At 36.2% G+C, this 21,756-nt stretch overlaps 1 protein-coding gene across 6 annotated transcripts; it reads left to right on the top strand.

Annotated features, from left to right (window-relative positions):
• The first annotated feature begins 571 nt into the window (after positions 1 to 571).
• Positions 572 to 21,451, top strand: LOC148657536 (uncharacterized). Of its 6 annotated transcripts, none has more exons than XM_088643949.1 (13): positions 572 to 1,045; positions 9,156 to 9,362; positions 9,913 to 10,067; positions 11,326 to 11,468; positions 13,230 to 13,349; positions 14,774 to 15,093; positions 15,271 to 15,547; positions 16,397 to 17,031; positions 17,604 to 17,710; positions 18,497 to 18,686; positions 19,355 to 19,552; positions 19,983 to 20,086; positions 20,479 to 21,451. In XM_088643949.1, exons 1-13 carry the CDS (start codon positions 967 to 969, stop codon positions 20,572 to 20,574), a joined length of 2,631 nt encoding a protein of 876 aa, XP_088500075.1. In that variant the 5' UTR covers positions 572 to 966; the 3' UTR covers positions 20,575 to 21,451. The 6 variants fall into 6 exon arrangements, with proteins under 6 accessions (XP_088500075.1, XP_088500073.1, XP_088500071.1 ...); XM_088643947.1 differs by having other exon boundaries at positions 13,149 to 13,349; positions 19,370 to 19,552; XM_088643945.1 differs by having other exon boundaries at positions 13,149 to 13,349.
• The last annotated feature ends 305 nt before the right edge of the window (positions 21,452 to 21,756 follow it).

Raw genomic sequence — 21,756 nt, 5'->3', positions numbered from 1 at the left:
CATCTTTCAAGGTACTTTATAATGTTCAGTTATTAAACATACCACAGAGTTCTTTTTAATCCTCAGATTAATGCATTGCTTGTAAAAGTTGTATTTTGATCCATGTTTGCTTGATTGGATAAATGTTATTACTACTGGTCACCCTCTCATACATATTTCAACATCCTTTGTGCTTTTGATGCTGGTTAACATTGTCAACACAAACGCCTATATCTTTTACTAAAGTAGCTTTTAAAAGCTTGGTGCTCATTTTATTGGTATAATTGATATTTGTGCTACCTGCATGCAATAGTCTGCACTTCTCTACAATGAATGTTAACAGCCTGGTATATGTTCTGGACAAAATTCTGCAGTGTAACATGCAAAGCATCATTACCTTTGATCTGAATAGGCTTTGAAATTTGCAAGAGAACTATATCAGAATGTTGATGTTTAACTTATTTAGAAATGGAAAGAGATGAGCTCATAGAGATAAATATACAAGTGGTTTTCATAGCTTGTTTCTGAAAGGAAACCTCAAACAGGACAAGCCTGCACATACTGAGATTAGTAACCTGCCATTTTATTTTTTTGTCACATTCTTTCTAAATGTGGTGCTCAAGGATGGGATTTAATTATTAGATTTCTCCCATTTACAATATTTTTACACTTTCAGGAGACTTGAAAGTGCTTTAATAAAACTCAGACCTTTACTATTTGCATTACCAATACCAATGAAATCAAAAGGGGAACGGGTGTAATGCACATTTATACGGTATGTGTGTGAATTCTTAGTTATGTGTGTGGTGCTTTTAAGCAGAACAGTGAACTGGACAGTTTTGACAAGCCTATCAGATAGAGGAAGCTTATTTCCTCATCTTTTGATGTGCTTGGTAAAATAGAAAACAAAGATGCAATATGATGTGTGATTATAAAGGCTAACCATGTAGCTTTGCTAAAAAAAAAAACAGCATTTCTTCATCAGCTATGGCATCCAGCTACACTGCATGGTACCTCCAAATGAAACTAAAGGACCGCCAGGGACAATTACAGAAGGATCCCAGTGGTAAGTACAATTTTGGATAAGTACAGTATAGTTAAAACAGTAATGTAACATACTCTAAATGGCTCTATAGCAACCACGCAATGAGCTACGTAAAGTTTATGACTCCAAAGTCTGCTTTTCAAATTGTAGGGAATTTGTATGGTTTCTGAAAATTTCTGTAAATATAAAAAAATAACTTATTTCAGTGCCTTCCCTGGTGCATTACCTCCAAGTGTTGAAAACCTGTTAAAGTCAGGACAATATGCATACCAAAACAAGAAAAAAATGCAAATTTAATTGTGAGTCTGTCATTTATTTATTTGTAGCAGAACAGAATTAGGTACACTTATTTTAGTGGGTGTCGGATTGATACTTATGTTGTGTTTGGCAAACATCTTGTGCAAAAAGTATGAAGTCTTCAATGTTTAATAAATAATTGATTTATATCAGGTTGACATCTTGATGCCTCTAAGGAATTCTGGTAGTGAAATAAAAGTGTTCTTCAGGAGAGAAATTCATAAAACAATGGCAATATGTACAAGTGGTTTAACATTTAAATTTAGCTCCCAGTTAATATGTTGCACTGGTTTTAACAAATTGCCTATTTTGTTCACTAAACCTCTCTTTATCTGCATGCATTTAAATAGACACCCCAAACTGTAGACCTTTTGCTCAGGTTGTTAAAATGTGTGTTAAAGTACACAACATGAAAACAGATGCAAATTCATTTTATTAGATGCAAAACACTCAATGCCTGAAATAATCCATAAAAGCTATTTTTTGCTATTAATGTTTTTCTTTTTAATTAAAAAGGTCTTAAATAGATTTAACTATTCTATTCACCATAGAATAGTCCATCCACCTAAGTATTGCTGCGACACGTCAAACACAAACTTATTCAGATTGTAAATACTGCTGAGGCCTTTTCTATTCTTAGGATTGACAAAATGTGTCCCTCAGACACTCCACTTTCTGGTGTGTGGTCGGAGATACAGGAAGCAGCCTGGGGTGTGAATTTGAGCAATAGAGGCTGTTTCAAACCATATTACTTCTCCCAGACTGAAACTTCAACTGTGGAGGAAACCACAGACTAGAAGACCTGCCATGCAAGGCAGAAACAATATGCATCACATTTGTTTTTACTTCCATTTGCAATCATTCTTTCAAATACAGTTCATACTGAAAAATACGTCATGCAGTCAGCCTAAATAAAAGTGAATATAAAAATCAAACTCTAAAGCAGCAGCCCCTCTTTAGGCAGTGGAAATGTCAGGTGAATGTCAGAGAGAAAGGGTGAGTAAAAATTCAGACTTTAGGAGAATTCTGCTATATAAAGCATGAGTGATCATATACATGTCACACATACTGTAGATTAGCAGGCCTCTTTATCATAAAAGTGCAGAGAATATTAACTAGCTTTTGCCAAAGGATATATATTGTGTTTCTAGAGATGAATGTGGACACCCACTTGTGTGTACTGGTGTTTGTTTTCTCTTCTCTGATCATACAGTATGTTCTTCATGGCCCCATATGCACTTGCAACAGCGTTTTTTGCTTTGGAGTGTACAGCTTCCATGAAACTGTTGTTGAATAGGTCAAACAACTTTGTAAGCACTCTACATACCGAATATTGAAATAACTGATATGTCAAAAGTGGTCATTTACAACCTTTTTATAAAACACTTATTTATACAGATGGATATTTTTAAATTAATGTATAAATGTAATATGAATGTTAACTTTCTGCCTAAGATATTGTGATCGTAAAAATTTCCTCTTTTGTGAATGTTACACAGCAAAGACATTAGCTCCACATTTTGTACATTACAAAAGCTAAAGATGAAGACGTGGGAAATAAATAATTCTCATTAATGGACATGCGTGTATACAAACCCTAACAAACTTGTTTGTCAGCACACGGTTGATTTTCCTGACTTGGCTAGAAGATTTCTTGGTAAAAATAAAAATCTTAAGTTGGCAACATGAATCTCACAAACGTCTAATTGTTTGAAAAATTGACACTTCTTCATTTAAGTCACATTGCTGAGTGAAAGAACAGACCTCAGAAAATTTTTGCAGTTCAAGATATGAAAACTCAAGCTAGCTTCACTTCTTCTTTCCAAAAACTTCATTTATGTTACTAAATATCTGGGGAAAGGAGAGAAGATGTGTTTATTTAAAACAGGTAAAAGGGACATAGGTCCTGGATTTAAACAGAGCTTGCATTTATAAATATAGACTCTGTCAAGGTATATTTTCCCTAATGGCAAACTTACCCTCAATACAAAATGATACAGACCCAGTAATCCAGCATCCTATATTTGACTCCTTTCCCCTATCCTGGGTTTATATAATCAGTTACAAAAACAGCTGCGAAGAATTAGCATCCTTTCTCCTGTTTTTTTCCTTCAAGTTATTCCTTTCTAATTGTTAGCATAAGATTTTCATATTGATAAACAGACTTGAGAAAAGAAAATGGAGAAAGGAACCTCAATTAGAGGTGAACAAATGGCTAAGCACAGCTGGGATTCCAATGGTCTGGATTCAGGGAGGTTGTGATCTCCGGGATTTCCCTACTGCCTCTGAGCTTGCAGTAAAAGGTGCAACAATCTGGCATATATATTACTAGAGTTTTTATTTGATACATATTAAAAGTCATTAATATCTGATGCACATTAATCAGATGCATGCAATAGTCTAAACTATTATTCAGTTTCATTAAGACAGTTTTAGATCAATTAAAGGTGGATTCTCTGCTTTTGGTTTACTTACATGTTTAATCAATTGAAATGATTTGATTAGTATATTGGCTCCCTTTTTAAAGAGCATATTGTAAGAACTCATTAAACACTGATGCTGAATCTGCCAATGAATTCCTTACAAGGATTCCATGGCCACTATAATACTGAATTCTATCAGCCCTGTGCACACAAAACATGAATTGGCTACATTACTCTGCTCTCCTCCCCACGGATAGCCGATGTGTGGTGAGTGTTCTGGCACACTATGGCTGCCGTCGCATCATCCAGGTGGATGCTGCACATTGGTGGTGGTGGAGGGGAGTCCCCATTATCTGTAAAGTGCTTTGAGTGGAGTGTCCAGAAAAGCGCTATATAAGTGTAAGCAATTATTATTATTAAGTAAACAGTGCTGGTGGTGCCCGTGGGACCCAACCAGCAGGCGCAGCTTGAGCACAATGATCTAGACGTCACAAGCCTAGCTCAAGGCACTAGCTGACTGTTAGCGGGATTTCTCAAGCAGCATTGTACAATCATCACAGCAGTCAGGAGTGGGGATGAAATTAGTCAGACGGGCCATCCTTAGATATCTAAACTTCCAGTGATTACTGTGACCTTTACACAAGGTCCCAGGTGGAGGGTCGTGGGGGATGGCAAATCTGTGCCGAAGGAGCAAACCTGTGAAAATATTGGAGTGATTTATAGGGCTTGTGGGTTGATCTGGTGACTCTAGACTGTAAAGGCTGTGGAGTGAGGCACAGCCACAGCAGTCCTGGCCCTTGGGCTTCATAAGTGAGTCTCTGAATCATTGGCTCTCTGCAACCCCAACATGGAGGAAACTAGAGTGAAAGGCAATGAAGCAGAAGGACTGTGGATCAAGGACAGGCCAGAATAAAAAGGCACCGGTACTGAATGCAAGACAAAAAGAGGAGAATCTTCACATGACAGATGACTATTTTGTCTCAAATTTTAAATACTTTATTGCTTCAAGACTGTATGCTGAAACATTTCCTTGCGAAGGTTTCCTTTTTTATATTTAGTTCCTTTTTTACCATAAGACCTTTAGCACTTGCATCACTTGCATTCACAGTTTCTCATTTTATAGGATATAAACTCCTTTAAAATACAGTATGTGGTCAAACAATTGGGAAGTACTATAACTACAGGTAGCTGAACAGAATCATCCAGAGCAGTGGCTCTGTGGCTAAGGATCTGTGCCTGTGGCTGGAAGGTTCCCCGTTCAAATGTGGCTGGCAGAGGAGAATCGATGACTTGTTTGCCACCCTATATTTAAGTGGGATGTCTTGCCTACCAGACACTGTTCTTTTTCTTTACCATCGAAAATGAAAAAGCCAACAGTTGGTTTGGCAACACTTTCATAATGTAACAATGCTGCACATGGAGTAAAAAAAAAAAAAGTTGAACCATTCACATATTTCACGCACAAGATTCATGTTAGTGGACAGTAGCACAAAGTAATGGAATACAAAGTGTGTGAAGCAGGAATGAGGAGTCAGAACTTGCCACCACTGTGTTAGTGCAGATATTTAACAAATTCAAAATGGGAAGGTGTGAAATTGTACAAATGTCAGAAATAATGCAGAACTTTTTCCATAGGGTTGTTGATGAACACCATACGGTAAATTGGAAAAATCTTCCTTCTGTGCCTCTAGCATAATTGTTGTATTAGCATATATTCTGTGTCAAGCATTGTGTTGGATAAAGCTTGTATTTCAATTCACCATTTACTGCCATCTGCAGGAAACTAATTTCTAGCAGAGCCTGAATGGTGACCCCGACTGCATCCATAACATCTGTCAATGGAAAAAAATGACTTGCTCAAGATACGGTTTAGGAAGAAACTGTTTTAATTCATTTTTTTCTGAGCAGGGCTATAGGATAGAATGGCCAATCATGTTTCCCCACACCTATCTTTTGAATATAGTATGTATAGATGATAAAAACTGACTATTTTAGGATGTTAGCTCTTTCTGGGCTGCAACTTTCATTTTTAAGGCAATTGCTCCATCTATTGTTTGTTTGATGTTCTGTCACTATCAAATGGAAAAAGTGTGATAATATAAACTATTAAATAATAAAAATGTATTAATAATGTTAATAATAGTCTGTATGATAGAATATTTTGAAATTTCCCACCATGGTTTTCTTAGGGTACATCAATTGCTATAATTAACGTTGATCATATCTTGGTATTTTTGGTAAATAGAAGTTGTTTTGTTTTATATCTCTGGTAAATTGGCTCCCATCAAGACAATCTATTTGACAGAATAATAGGAGCTGTACCTATTATTTTCTAGTTTGACTCAGTTTAAAACTTTCTAGTTTCATATTAGCTCATTCTTTTTCAGTTTTACTAGTATGACTAAAAATAAAAGGACAGAAATTGGAGCTTAAATTATCCAAAAGGCAACATTCTTGGCAAGACAAAAATGAATTAAGCTACAGATTCATCTAATTGGAAAAATACATTTTATAAAAGATTTTAAAGACATTAAAGGGGTAATGGACAGTTTAGAAAAAAACATGCATAGTGAGCTAAAAAACACTTGTGACTGTTAGTCATTATATTACCACGCACCTAAGAAAATAAACAACTTAAGACAATTATGTAAACTTCATCTAAGCCTAATATTAACCACATTTACATTGCAATGTGGAATTTGATGAATGCTTAACATTAGAATAGTGAACACTTTAATATTAGATGTTGTAGCAAAAGTTGTATTACTTTCATTACCAAGGAAAATGACAAAATAATTATGCTACAAGAGAAAAGGAGAGCCAGTACATATTTTTCTGTCTAGTGGCAATTGTCCTTATATTGGGATCCAGAGGAAAACACTGTGAACTATATTATGATATCTGTGCATTACTCTGAACATCGTATTGTGTTCAGTGTCTGAAATTAATAATGAGATGTCCTTGCCAAAAGGTTGGATAAAATAAAAAAAAATAATACTAAGACAGTGCAATACATTGCTGTGTTTTTTAAAACAGCCAAAGTATTGTCTAAGATGAGATCTGAGGACAAACCACAAAACAGGCAGAACACTACATGGCAAAATGTTTCAATAAAGAGTTCAATATTGTGATAGGAGTAAGAATAGGGGGAGAAAGAACTTGTTGCTATGGAACCTGGACATTTGCCCAGTGTTTACTAGCTTGGGTTTCCCAGGCCTATACCCTTTTTCTTTTGCCTTCACCATAAATTAAAGAGTAAAGATTGTGTTCATCTCCAGGAAAGTGAATAAGAATCACACCATTTCCTGCACCCACTTTACTGAAGGCATTTGTTTCTTTCATGGTATTGAGCTTGATTGGCTCCATTACAGAGCTTTGAGCAACCAACTTGCATTGAGAGTAAAAACCCTATGGGGAATGTCAGATTCTTTTGGGTAATTTAAAGAAAGGAGACTTTTTTGTGGGGGAACCATTCTTGAGTCACTCTATGACTCAGTTGTGAGATTGAGGGATTGTGAGAGAGATTATCAGTATCAGTGTGTTTAATCTCATAAACACATTCCGATTGCCTGACTGACAGAAGTAAGGAGTCCTCTGCTGCTACTTGTCCATTCTCCTGCAAAAATATCTTGTTGCTTTGCCAGGCAATACTTGAGAAAAGAATGTGTATGTAAAGTTGAAATCTATTAAATTTGTTCAGTACATTTATAAAACAGACTTTGGTAATCTAACATCTATTTAAAAAAAAGCAATCCATAATTTACAGAAATAATGGCACACAATTGTAATGTACACATATTGGGCTTGATGACACAGGTACCGAACATTAAAATGACAGATTAAATTCAGTAGTTAGCTTCATGGGTGTCATTTAATTACTTGCATTTTTAAAACGGCAGCAGTTCTCACAGCAAATGAAACATGCTTTTTAATTAAAAGCATTTGAACTAAATGCTGTATCTACCAAGTATGCAGTATGTGCGTCTCAGACTCAGAGCAAAGAAATCCCGCAATCAATTGAAGTCCTGGAGTAGCTTTCTCTTACAAAACATGCTTTATTGCAGTATCGAGCTCATGTTGGTGTGCATTTGTGCTAATGAAAATGGTTTCAATGTATCCATTATTTATGGTTCAGCAGCAGCTTTGAGCTTGTCCTTTTAGCCTGCACTGTTAGGGTCACAGGGCCATACATCATGCTGCACACAATGTTTGCCATTTCCTCATTTCTAGCTCGTCTTGCTGGGCCAATCACGACAAGGCCAAACAGGCTAGGAGTCATGGGCCGGATGGAAGGATGTTTTTGTTTCTCATTCATTAAGGAATGAAGTAGAAATTAATGAAAGGACGTTGCTGTACGTTCACAGAAAGTTTTATTTTTAAATAAAACAGCCATGTGGTCAAGGCCAGTGCCTTTGCTTTTTCCAAAAACCAGTTGGATGAGATCCTTGGATCAATTAGTTCTAAATTCCACAAGAACTAGAAGAGCCAAATGTCCTCCTCTTATTTGCAAACCTTTGTTTGTTCTTACATTCACGCGTCATGAAATACATGAGTTTTAGCGCATTTAAGAACCAAAAACTATATTTCATTAGCTGTACATCTCATCTAGAGAGAAAATGGAAACCAATATTTGCAGGTTTAGATATTCTAGTGTATAGGCTTACTTACTTCTAATGTGAATGAATTTGAATTAAAGAGGAACTGCAGTCCCAATTTCTCAGACCTGTTATTAAATATCGGTAACAAAATAAATTGATTGACGTTATAGAACATTTTTACAAATTTAGAATTAAGCACAAAATGGTGAACTTTGTGAAAGTACTGTAAGTCGCCATGTTGTCGCAAACCCCTGGTCTTGCCACAGGCAAGAGTGAGAGCTCCCACAAATTGCGACATGATGCACTCCCTTCCTGCTCACTAGTCACTGTAATGAGCAATGTAACTCTGAATCACAGAATATGGCAGTGCCCATACCTAGAAATTTAATTCTTTTTTTTATGATGGAAAGTGGAGGTTTTACAAGTGTACAGTACATTTTACATTTAATGTGGTATGAAATGCATTTATCAATGCTAATTCTTTCTAATCCTGAAATATCATTGCAGTTCCCATTTAACTTGAAGGTCATGATTTTCATGGATTTCTAAGTCTGCAAGAATGTTTGTAATTTTTTTACAGCAGTTATGAAACAGAGTCCTTATGTGTTAAACAGACTATTGGAATTGCAGGACTTACTGTAAGTAATTCCATATTCAAAATGTCTTTAAAATCTATTTTTTTAGATATCAGGATTCATACTGTACATTCAATATTTGTTTAATTTTATGCAATACTGTATAAGGGGTAGAGTCTCCACTTCCATTCAAAGAATTGTTGCCACAAAAGTGTTTTTACCATTTTTGTTATCACAGGGGTAAGCTGTGAGTCTAGCACTTTTACACCAACTACGAGGAGCGCTGCCACCTTCAGCCCTCTGGCTCACTCTTCCTCCAGAGTGTCTCTGCTTTCTAGAGGAGGCCTCTCCACCCACGGCTCTACATCTTCAGAAGCCTCAAAAGAGCCAGAAAGCTACGCAGCTGCATTGAAACAGTTAGCTACACTGACCAATGAGCCCCAAGGTACAACTTACATGTCTAAACAGTTTATATTTTTCCTACAAAGTTGTTTGCATCAACTAAAGCACCCAAATGCTCGGTCAACAGTAGGTCTTCATAAATTCAACAGATAGGATAAGAGATTTAAAACTGATCTATGCATCTAATCCTGCCTTTATAAGATTTAAAGGCTTGTACATCAGTGAAAATACTGTACATTGTGAGCTAAATAGTTAGTGTAGGTTTACTTCTAAAAGGTAGGATATACATGAGAATGTGAGGGCTTCAATGCACTTAGATGTACAGTATTTGGGTGCAACAATCCCTAAAGCAACAATACTCATGGTATTCTGGTACGTCATACTTAAAGTATGTTACAGTATCTACTGCATTGGTTAGGACTTAGTGTCCAAGGCAAACACTACTGCCGTATCCATGAGCAAGACATTTACTTTACTCCCTTTAAAGTTCAGTTCTCCCAAAAACATGAAAAAAAAATGGTAATAACATTGTTGTAGAGAAACTACAAAAACATAGAAAAACCCAATGTGCTTTATTTTTGTTTTGGTTTCAGAGATTGCTTATGCTGGTGGCAAGACTGCTCCAGCCACACTTAATCTCAGTCCTCCCAGCAGAACTCTTCAGAGAACCCTTGGGAAACCCATGCCTGCTGCCAGATTTACTCAGACATGTCCTGAAAATGATATCTGGAGGAAGGACAGATCTCAGGTATGGCCAGTTTGGCAGCAGTCTCTTTTTTATATTTAAATCTGGCAATGCACAAGTTGGAGGTTCGCAAGATGCAACAGAAACCCAATTCCTTACCATTTAACTGTGCTGGACTTAATTGGCATTAGACAGACTGCACAAAAAGCACTTATGAATAACAGAATTAAAAACAATGCTATCTTCATCTAAGGGAAACTTAGATTTTAAATGACTTTAATTTAGCCAAGCTGGACAGTATATAAATATATAATTTAGTCAACATCTCCTAAAGATGTTCAGAAGAAGCCACCACTGTGTTTTCCTCATAGGTTAATATCTAATCTCTTCTGATCTTTAAACAAGAGAGCTACAATATATGATATTCTTGCAGCAAGCAAACCACAACATAGTATGCAATCACAAATAGCAAAGAAACTGACCTGTGAAACAAGTTGACACATTGTAGGCAAAGGTATCAGACTTCTGTTTCTCAGATAGTAGTAGTACCATCACGAACAGTTCTTTCCGGGCCCTATGCAGACGACACGATCTGGAATGGTGAAGAAACACTGGGGGGAAAAAAAAGTAATGCAGAAGAGAGTATGGAGAGAGGGGGCGTGTCCAAGGGGTGCAGGTGTCCAGGGAGAGTGAATCGGGGGCGAAGAATCCATGAGAAAATCCAAACGGGTAATCCAATACAGAAGGTAGAGTCCAGGGCCAGGGGATCCATCCAGGAAATAAAACCATGAACCGGGTTTGGGAATCAGGAACAGAAAGTTAAACCCATAACGGAGCCAGACGCAGCAAGACCCCCCCCCCAGACTCTTACGAAGCGGAATTCAATAAGGAACGAGGAGTGACGTCTGCGTCTGGCTTATAAGGTGGAACGGAAATAAGAAACAGGTGCAGGTAATGGGGCAGAACAAGGAAGGGCTGGAGCGCCCTTAAGAGGAGGAGTAGCGATTGTGACAGGTAACCTGCTGTGTTATTCTAACATTAGGCAAATTAACTCCACATATTGTAGCATCGTTTTCTTCTGTGCCAAAACCCAAACTAGATTCTGTGGTCTATGGCACACTTTCGCGACACACTTTATTGGTGTGTATCAATGTGTATGGTTCAAAAACAAAAACATACAGTATCTAGTGCAACCTATAGCAGATAGCTTTTTCCCTCCATGTCCTTTCAGGGGTTTTGTATACTACAGTAAAGAACCATCATAATTAAAGAAGTTGCGATATCTATCAATCAGGTCATGTCCTTTATTGGTTTTCCACAGCCATACCTGACTAGGCATGTTAGAAATAATCTCCCTAATTCAAGTTCCTGCTGGGTGAAACATGGAACGTCCACCTCTTCTTCTCTTCCTGCTCACTTTTTTCCACGAAGCACAGAACAGGATGCAGGATTCTCTTCACTCGGGTGAGTGCTCTTGAGGATCAAGGATTATCTAAACCATAAATAATGAAACGTTCACTGTTTTTGAAACATACAAGCTGGGTAGTAATGTATGATTATATGATTGTTGAAATTGAGGGCAATATTGAAAATATTCCTCCTGTGAAAAGTGAAATGTTTTCCTTTTTTCTCATTGTAGTGTTTACAGTAGAGGTAACATGAAATGATGCATTCATGCTGCTTTCACTCATAGTTCTTAAGGCTCACAAATACATAGCACAGTGGAAGAGTCACTTTGTGTAACACGAGTTAAGACACAGTGACCAACTCACCAAACTCGCCTAACTCAGGCAGGGCTATTGTTGCAGTGTTTGAACTGTGCATCATACAATAGGTACTCATGGGCAAAACTGAAATGACTGGTTAGATCTGGAACGTGTTAAATGGTAAATTAATGTAGTTCAATGTAACTGCAATGAATTAGAAATGGGAAAAAATCACAATCATTTTAAATAACTCACTCTTTTGGGCTAAATTGAATTTTGGGCAACCTGAAGATAAGACTCCTTGTTAATATGTCAATAAAATACTTTTTTGATTACAGGATTTCATGAAAGAAGTGATATATTTTTCTTATTTTTGTTCATTTACCCTAAATTAAAAATAGAACTAAAGATCAATTAAACTGAAGATAGTCAAAACATGTGACAGGAAAATGCTTACTGTCTTCACTGTCTCTGATTATTTTAGGTGTTTCTGCATGTACTGTACTGTACAGTGTATCTGCTCTGTACTGTGTGGTTAAATCAAAGCTCTCTGCTCCGATACCTAAAGTATCAGTATAATAGCTTTTGAAAAGATGTCTCAAAACTGTTTGCCAGGAAAATGTAAACATTTATATGTTCTGTACCTCAGGTTTCATTTTTATTTATTGTTTACTGTTTTCCATTGAATGTCAAAATCTCTAATTGCTGATTGACTTTACAGACTGATGTGAATAGGAGCTCAATACGATAATAACAGCTTTAAATTTCTTTTTAATTTTAATTTTCTCTTAACCTTATGTTTTAAAGATATGTTGCATCTTTGTGTAACACTACTTAAGCTGGAAAAACATTTCTCTATGTTTTTCATTCTTTGCAGTTTTCACCTCTAGTTTATAATTGCTTTCAGGAAATAATTGTCTCTCAAGTGAAAATCTTTCAATCCCATTTTAGAAAATGACTAATGTATGGTCTTACAATCAGTTGTATTTACATCTTAGTAAAATACTGTATCGTACAATGACTCTGCAGGATACTGTATGTCATATTACAAATGGCAAATTCTGAGCATTTTAATTATTTTAAAATAAATTCCTGCCAATCTCAATGACTCCAAACTTGTATGAAACAAAAATATTTTTAAAAAGTCATTGTGACGCATAATACATTCACCCCAAATCACAAAAGTAATTTGCAGATGAGACTAACGACTGAAGCTAAAATAAATGAGTAGAAGATGCACATACAGTACAAAGGAGTACAGTACATACAACAAAGACAAATACAAACTATTGAGCAGAGAGTTTTGTCAGCAATCACACAGGGATTAATTTCAAGGAGAAGGAAAGAAGAAAAAAACATACCATCTCATTGTGGTTGGTTCTTCATTTGGAGCTTTCTTTGAGTGTACAGAGAAAAACATAGTGTGTGTTTGTTCTAGTTTTCAGAGAACATTGTCTCAGAGTATACCAACAGGAAATGGTGCCAAAGGTTACTTCACTGGGTTTCATCCATATATCAGCAGAGACATGATCTGTCCCCTTCCATCTTATCCTTGTCTGTACCTGGACTCAACCCCTTCAACATCAGACTACTTCCCTGGTTTCACTCCACAGCTCTCTCTGCATCCTTATTTTTACAGGTGAGTGAAAGTGACATTTATGTTCTTTAAATAAAAGAAAAAAGAAAAACTTTTGTTATCAATAAGGTGGCAAGAGGGTAAGTATCTCTGTTTCATGCTGTTTTTTAAGGGGAAACTAGTTAAATTAGGGTATCCATACATAATATAAATTCATACATCACACTTTATAGTTTAATATCTAATATTACCAGATACCTGATTGTCATGTTGACACCCAGGTGACTATGCTGGAAGTATAGAGTACATTGTGAGAATAAGAGCTGGTACAGTAGGTGGTCAATCAGAGAGCCATGGAGAAATTTAAGAGACCCAGAGGAAACAAATTCTCAGGAAGTCAAATACACACAGAAGGCATTCTAACTGGAATCTAGCAGCCTTAACACCCATTGTGCCACCCCTAGTTTATAACATGACTATTTATTCTTATTGATCAGCTTCACTGACATATAAAGGTGAAGAATGGGAAGAACATTCTTCTTGAATGTTGTAGAATTGTGATGTTCTTTGATTAGGAAAGGCCAGACAATCATCTTCTCTCATCTGGAATCTGTTCAAACTTTAGAACTGTAACTGTAACCTGACGTTTGATTTGTTGGATAAAGTGTGTTCATTTTCTACCTAATAATATAAACATGTACAATCTCTCTATTCCTCCAACATTATCTTATTGTATAACAGTCCTTAGAAATACAATTAACTAGGTGAAGAAGAGGGGACTGGCAGCAGTGACAGAATATTTTTTCTCAATGTAAGCAGACTTAAAAAGTACCTTTAAAATACAGAACATTCTACAACAGCATGCTGTTGTAGATCACAATCTGCTGACTACAGGACATTTTCCTCAGGGTTAGTTTACAAGTGGAGGCAAAGGGAAATGAGACTTACCACATACTGTAAGTGACTGCTTAACACTGTATTTTTTTCACCTTTTGCCTGACTCTTTGTTATCCTTTTACAAACTGTGTGTGGATGGCACATTGCTTTGAAGCAATGGATACTCATTTGTTGCATTTGTAATCAGTATGCAGTATATAATCTGCAGTTGTTAAAGTAGACAAAAGAAGATCTTTTTCATGTAGACTAAATTAGATGTATTAAGACTTTTTCACACAGACTAACGTGGAGACATAATTTCTAAGCATCTCATACCTTAGAGAACATGAGAATGAAAAGTATACAGTATATACAGTGTATATGGAAGTACTACAGACAATAACAGGGTGATGCCAAACTAAAATGTAGTGTGCATGGGTGTACAGTATAGTATAAGTTAAAAACAAACCTCAAAAGATAAGACACTCCATGCCTTTTGTAAGACAAATCTTATAAACCGTTTTGAGATCGGAATCACATGCCAAGGTATCTGCTAGGTATTTGAGAAACCATAGCCTCGGTATTCATACTTTAAGATGTCTCTTTCATAGGAGCAGCAGAGAGAAAACAACAAGCCACAGGTCCAGAGAAGATAAACATGAGAATCATTCTTGCTGTACAACCCTGACAAATGCAGGAGACAGTGAGCCGTCACTAAACAGAGAACAAAAAAGACTCAACAGACAGAAAAAACTAAAAGAGGAAAAGGACCTAGATGTTGCAAAGAATCAACTGCTGAGTCACAAGCTTTCTTTCAACAAAAGCAACAAATCTCCTAGAGTTAGCTATGGAGGACATAATTTTCAGAGACTATACCATGCAGAAGATCAACATCAAAGAGAATGCAAGTTTCATTCATCAATGGTGATAGGTAAGGTATTTTTCCCTATTCTATGTTTAAAAAAAGTGTTTTGGGGCTGTGCCAAAAACCTCTGAAGGTCACAAACTAGGCTGTACTCTTACTTTTGCCATAAACCGTTTAACCAATTATAGATACTTATATCCACTTACAGTACATCTCTCTTAAAAGGGTTTAATTTTTTTTCAGACCCTATGAAATCTGTTTTGCCTGAGAGAACAACTCTCACAACAGAGGCTGAGAACACCATTGGTTTTGAATCTTCATCAACATCCTCCTCTTCATTACCATACAGAATTCATCCTCTATCTTCTCCTTGGCCCAGTGAACAAGATCTGAATTTGAATATCTTAAGACATCAACATAGCAATAAGGAAGTCATCCCAGACCACAATTTACTGGAAGCAAATGAAAACCCAGCCGTAACAATGTATATGAAAACTGGTGAAATCAGGTATGTTAAAAGGTATGATAAATGGAATACTAAAGTAAATTACACAGTTTATATTTAGAAATCACTTCTTAATGATGTTCTCTTTTCTTGAAATATCAGAGACATTAAATTTTGAGAACACTTGTGTGTTGACACTATTTTGTTTATAGAAAGTATAGAAATAGGATTCTGATTTGAGAAATAAAACAACTGGGTATTAATTGTTCAATTCTATTTGATCTATTCTATCCAAAGAAATTTACAAACACTAGAAGGTCAACGGTTTAACATAACTTGCTACTGAATTCACGTAACACTGTAGCTTTCCTTCCCTTAGCACAATGGAATTTTTAAAGGCAAATGGTATCATGGAATAGAAGTAAATAAGAAAGCCTTAATTAAGAAATGTTAAGAGAAAATGGTTCTGGCTTTGGAACAACAAGCTCAATTAAAACAAAACTTAATAGATGCCTTTTTCAATATACATCAAAACAAGTTCCAGAATTATCTTCACCATTGTGAATATCAAGCAAGTGCTGGCCATTAATTATCAAACATCATAACATAATACAAACATTTTATTGAAGAATTGAGCTATAATTGAATTAAATTGTGTACATGCAAAAATAAGACAATATATTAATGCTTATTTACCATGAAGATTCAGAGATTAACAGGGTAATATTTATTTAAGTCTTACCCACCTTTTGTGGTGGCAGCACACTTACAGTATTCTCACCTCTCAGAAGACTTGGGTAACAACAGCTGTACAGTATCTACTACTAAACCAATGTGTATCTATTTCCTGCACAAACTAAATTCACTAAGTATAGCTAGATCTCAGCAATCTTTTTTGATTTAATTTTTTCTATTTCTTAATAGCCCACTTCACAAGGCAAAAGAAAACAATTCATTCAGTATCGGCACATCCTTCCTGGCGCCCTCAGAAAATTGCCCGAAAGAAACATTTACAGAGCCAATAGACTCCACATGGGTGTTTGATTTAGGCAGATCTAATGTGAAACGGGACAGGAATGAATTTGTGAGGCACCATCTGAAAGGCAGTGCTAATAGCGCCAACTGTCCAACGACACACATCCCAGAATTTAACACATCAAAAAATAGATTAACTGCCTTGCAAAAGGATTATTATAACACCTATCTGGCACAAGACCATTGTGGATTTGTCTCCATGCCTGACTTGTTAAGTCATATCCCTTATTTTCTGGGACCAGGAAATAAAAGCACTAAGCAGAATGCAAGTGGAAACCACAGCAATCCAAGTGTCCACTGTTCTGAGATACATAGCCTGGATTCATCACTGACTTCATCAGAAAAGACTGCAAAAACCAAAGTTAACATTGCACAGGGCCGAAAAGCCCCAGCGTCCAACAACACTGGTAGCAGAGGAAGCTCTACTAGCCACTGTGAGAAACACAGGAGCACTCTGGAACAGAAAGCTCTTGACAGAGAAACGGACCACCTGAGAAAAAACACAGATGAGTCCAGGAAAAGAGGTATGCTTGGCTGTGGACACGAACCGTCACATGTCTTGGTAGTGGATTGCTGCATCACAGTGTTCAATCTGAACTATATAATTTAAAATTTTGTAGGATCACGTAATCATATACTGTAGTTCAACTGCACTGTTCTTAAGTTTAATTGGTAGTCAGAAGTGATGCATAAATACACTTTATTGAAATAACTGTAGTAACAGTAAAGTATAAAGGAATATAAATGAACTTATTTAGTATTTTACAGTATGAGTACTCTGAGCATACTGAAATCACAGCTTTCTACCCTCATTAAGATAACTTGAATCAGTGCAGGTTTACTCTATGATGCTTCATTTTACATTGGTTATTTTATTAACATTTTATTTCAATCACCAGTTATTTTTTATGTCTCTTCCTATTCCGACTTGAAAATTCTAGCTGTGATGAAAACAATTATTAAAGAGGTTAAATCTCTAATTTTTTCTTCAATAGCAATGTGTTAACTGAGAGACAAAGAAACCATTTCCGAGCCATGTCTTAAGTAACAGACGTTGACTTCAGTGAAGGCAAAATACAGTTTTGTTCCTTTTCAGGTATACCATCACACAGTGAGGTTTCTGCGGATGCGAAACAGGCAAATAAAGAATTATTGCTGAGAGATTTTAAACATCCTACTCTAAAAGCAGGCAGTCCACACTGGGTAAGAGGACCTGCCTTCTTTAATATCAGCCCCACTGGCCACATCACCGTCTGCAAAAATCTAAAAATAATAGTATACTGTAAATCATTTTTGAATGATGTATGTCCTTGCCCCCTTACAAAAACACCTAAGATAATGCACAAAGCTAGCCTGTACACAAGGACATAGTATTCCTACTTTTGAATAGTCCACTGATAAAAAGCAAAAAATAGAAATTCTAAACACACACAATTCCTTGTTCCTGTAAATGTTCATTCTCGTAGCCTTTCCCCAGTACATGACTTCTACTATCGTGTCGCAACAGGATAAATTCCTCAGTGGCACAAGACAGGGATAAAACCCCAGACCCTGGCAGTATCAGCACTTTTCACATTATAGCCATTTGGCCCCATAACCTGAGAACCCATACATGATTTTTTTCTAATGGCTTGAAATAACATGCACATTTAAAAAAAGGTTCTTAATTCAAAATCCTTAATGAAAACCATAACATAACCTCACGGAAACTACATGAATCATGACTATACAAAGTTTTAAAGGGTAAAAGACCAGAAACAGTTATCCATTCAGTAATTTGGCATACCAGTGAATGGAATGATATGGTCATACAAAGACTTCTTATTTCATAATCAATATCCTCACAGAATCAGGAGGAAATGTTAGCTTAGGTGGTCCAGGATATAAGGGCAAAGGTTGATTCAACTACATTAACAGCAACTAAACACCCAATGAGAAAATTATTCAGCTGAGTTCAGCAGGTTTTAGTATCTTTTATAATTTCTAAAGACTGTAGATACTGAAAATGCCAAGGACAAGACACGGGTGGAGAGAGAAAGGTTTGTGTGTGCCTCAGGGTTTCACACTGCCAGGCCCCACAACCAGTGTTTTGGAGAACTGAATGGTGGCCAAACCTCAAAGAAAGAACAATTCCGAACAGTATTGGATATGAAGCACCATGTGTCTTCTGAAGCAGAAGGTAAATGCAAATTTGTGAAGTACAACATTACCAAAAAGTACTTAAGCAGTTTGCCAGCTTGTTTTATACAATGAGCATGAAATATATCTAGAAAAGTGTAACTCTAAATATTTAGGCATGTGTATAGAGAACATAAAGACAATGAAGCTCGATACAATTCTATACTGAAGGTCCACAGTGTATATTGCCCAATGCTGGGGTATTCCCAACTCAGAAAAGGGGAATTAATTTTTTTCCAAAGAACTGCTTATTAAGTAGGTTACAATTCTACCAAAATGAAGAATGGCAAGATCAGCACAACTACTTATGAACTACAGTATGTGGGTTTTATGGACTGTGTAATACAGTATGCCAATTGCTTTGAAAGAAAAAAAAACAGTACAATATACGTATGAGTCTAAGCAAATACTACAAATGTAGAACCTTAACCTAAGTGCTCTTTTATATGTTTGTACCAAGAAGTGAGAATCTTATTAGAAACATAAACTTTTATTTTTTCGGATAATTCCCCCCAATGCATCGTAGTAAAAAATGTTTTCTTAATAAATCTGAAGTTAAATGATTTTAAATCTCCTGAAAGCTTTACTTTAAATCATGGCCCTACTAATCTAGAGCTCACTTTTTTTGTGAAAAGATTTTTTTGCCTCTTACAACCGGATGTATTTCAGACAGTGATGATCCAGACAGTGATGAGTCCAGATCTCTGTCACCGACTGAAATGGCAATTAAGAAAACAGATTTAGGTTCTTCCAGCTGCTCCAGAGAAAATCAGAGTAGCCACACGTTTTCTGAAGGTGAAATGGATTGGATACCCAAATGGCAAGGAATTGACCACGTATTTGAGACCTATCAAGAGTATACTGAAGGTGAATTAAGGACCACTGCATCATTTTGGATATTATTTTACTGAATAGCATTTAATTGCAATTACAATGTATGTAAAGAAGAATCAACTCAAGTTAAGGTCAGCAGTACTTGTGAAGTTTCTGTGTTCTGAATGTTCCATTATAATTAAGCACTCAATCTGGGACTACAGTGTTACTTTTCTTGCTTTATCTTATTTTACAATTAGCTTCTATCAAATAGGCTAGACGTCTTTTCTAACCTTTCTATTAATCTATCTTTAAAAAGTGTAGAAAGTTTATTTTCCTGACAGATAATTTCAAAAATCAATTTTACGGTTCTAAAGCATGTACTGTATAAACTCGTGTTTAAATAGAAAAAGGTTTTGCCGCTACCAAACATGTTGTTGACACTTAACAGTTCATTGAATCATAAGACTCATGTTTTATACAGAAAGAAAGCTGGAGGAAAGTATTCTTCAAGAACAGCTGACAATGCTAAAAGCGAAAAACAAAGAGTTGAAATTTACAGCAGACAGTCTAAGAGGACATCTGCAGGTAAAAAGAACACTAATAATTTTGCATATTTCCTTCTATAAAATGGGTTACATATTGTTAAAGCTAAGATGGACATTCAGAATTCTGTTCCAAGTAAGTAATTACTAGGCTACATGCATCTGCATTATTAATCTATTTTCTAGGATTACAAATGAATTTAATTTTTTTGCTGACATTTCTCAATTAAAACGTTATTTTAATATTTTTGATTAAATATTTTCACATTAGCCTAGCATTCACAATGTCCTACAGTGAAAATCTATAACTAAATACATCATTTAAGTGGTTAGTAAAATTATAAGGAGACTTGTTTGTCTTGGGATACTGTATACAAGGTACTGTATAATACAACTTTTCGTGATAACTGCTCAAAGTTGTTCTTTGTATTTTAGGAACTGGAGTCAAATAGACTGGAATTGGAAAAAGAACGGAAATGTCATCAAGCAGCCCTGCACTACCTTAACAAGTGCCTCACATTTAAAACTTAATTCACTTATTGAAATTCACTATTAATCACTTCATTCACTTCAAATTAACAGATCACTTCCAATTTGGAGACCAATTTAGTGAATATTTTACAGAGAACAAATACAATTAATTGCTCTATCATTTTGACCCGAGTATACTAAAGGGCTCCTCACAAAATGCATACAAGAATATCTGATTTCCAAGAAAACATTAATTTAGAAATCATACTGTAATACTTGCAATCCAAGGGAATTCAACCCTCTAAATTTTAAATGGGGTACCATCAGCAATTAGATGTGCACAAAATCACATCACAATTGCTGCTGCTTTTTGGGGGTGGAAGAAACAAAGTAATGGTATTGGATGGGACCATGAAAATTCTCAGGCTAGAGCTTTAGGTGACCAATTTAAACTATACATCTGAAATATACACTTAGCACCAGGTTGCAGAAGCTGTTTCTGGGATTCAGTCTCTTTACCTCCATAGAGGTTTGACTAGCAAACATATATGGCCTTTTGAACTTTGAGGAACCAAAACCATAGGTTTGCAGAATGACATCTCTGGAACAATCACAAGTTACTATATACATAAGTCCAAGACATAAATCCCCTGAATTTAATGCAATTTAGTCCATGAATGTGATCCTACTGTGCAGACCACGAAGACCAGAAGATGTCCTGAAATACATTTGATAAACTGTAAAACTGTACTATTTTGTACCAACTTTTGTCATGGAATTAATATTGTGTTGTAATTAAGGCTTTATTACCACTGTTGTACAGTAATCCAGAATGTTTCCTTGCACTGAAGAATCCTTAGATTGTGCTGGTCACAGTTAACTTGTTATTCCCTTTGGCTTAGTAATAGAATTAAACTTCTGGGAATTCCTATGAAAATTCAGTTTTATTTCTGTTACATACTATATAACGCAGGGGCATGCTCAGTGTGGAGGCGGAGCCCTGAATTAAGGGCGACAAGTTGCCTTAGCAACCACTGCTGACCTGGACAACAAAGGACGAGCACAGCTGTGGCGACCCTTTAAGACACACTGAGCACCTCCCCAGCTGGACGAGCAGACCCCCGCAAGGGGAGGACCATTCAACTGATAGTCCTGGAGTCCCGGAGGGGATTGTGTCATTTTATTATTTTTCTTTTCCCCGTCCCACCATGCATCTCCACCGGGGAAGGCTGACCTATTCCT

Source organism: Lepisosteus platostomus, chromosome 8, assembly GCF_059453375.1.
Source record: "Lepisosteus platostomus isolate fLepPlt1 chromosome 8, fLepPlt1.hap1, whole genome shotgun sequence".
In the NCBI taxonomy this organism is placed as follows: domain Eukaryota; kingdom Metazoa; phylum Chordata; class Actinopteri; order Semionotiformes; family Lepisosteidae; genus Lepisosteus; species Lepisosteus platostomus.
This window is presented reverse-complemented; position numbering and strand designations above follow the sequence as displayed.

What these genes read in the sequence shown, in the direction of transcription:
- LOC148657536 (XM_088643945.1), top strand. Translation starts at nt 967, where the DNA reads ATGGCATCCAGCTACACTGCATGGTACCTCCAAATGAAACTAAAGGAC. An exon ending in TCATTCATCAATGGTGATAG is followed by an intron (nt 15,094 to 15,270) that starts GTAAGGTATTTT and finishes ATTTTTTTTCAG; the next exon opens with ACCCTATGAAATCTGTTTTG. An exon ending in AGATGAGTCCAGGAAAAGAG is followed by an intron (nt 17,032 to 17,603) that starts GTATGCTTGGCT and finishes GTTCCTTTTCAG; the next exon opens with GTATACCATCACACAGTGAG.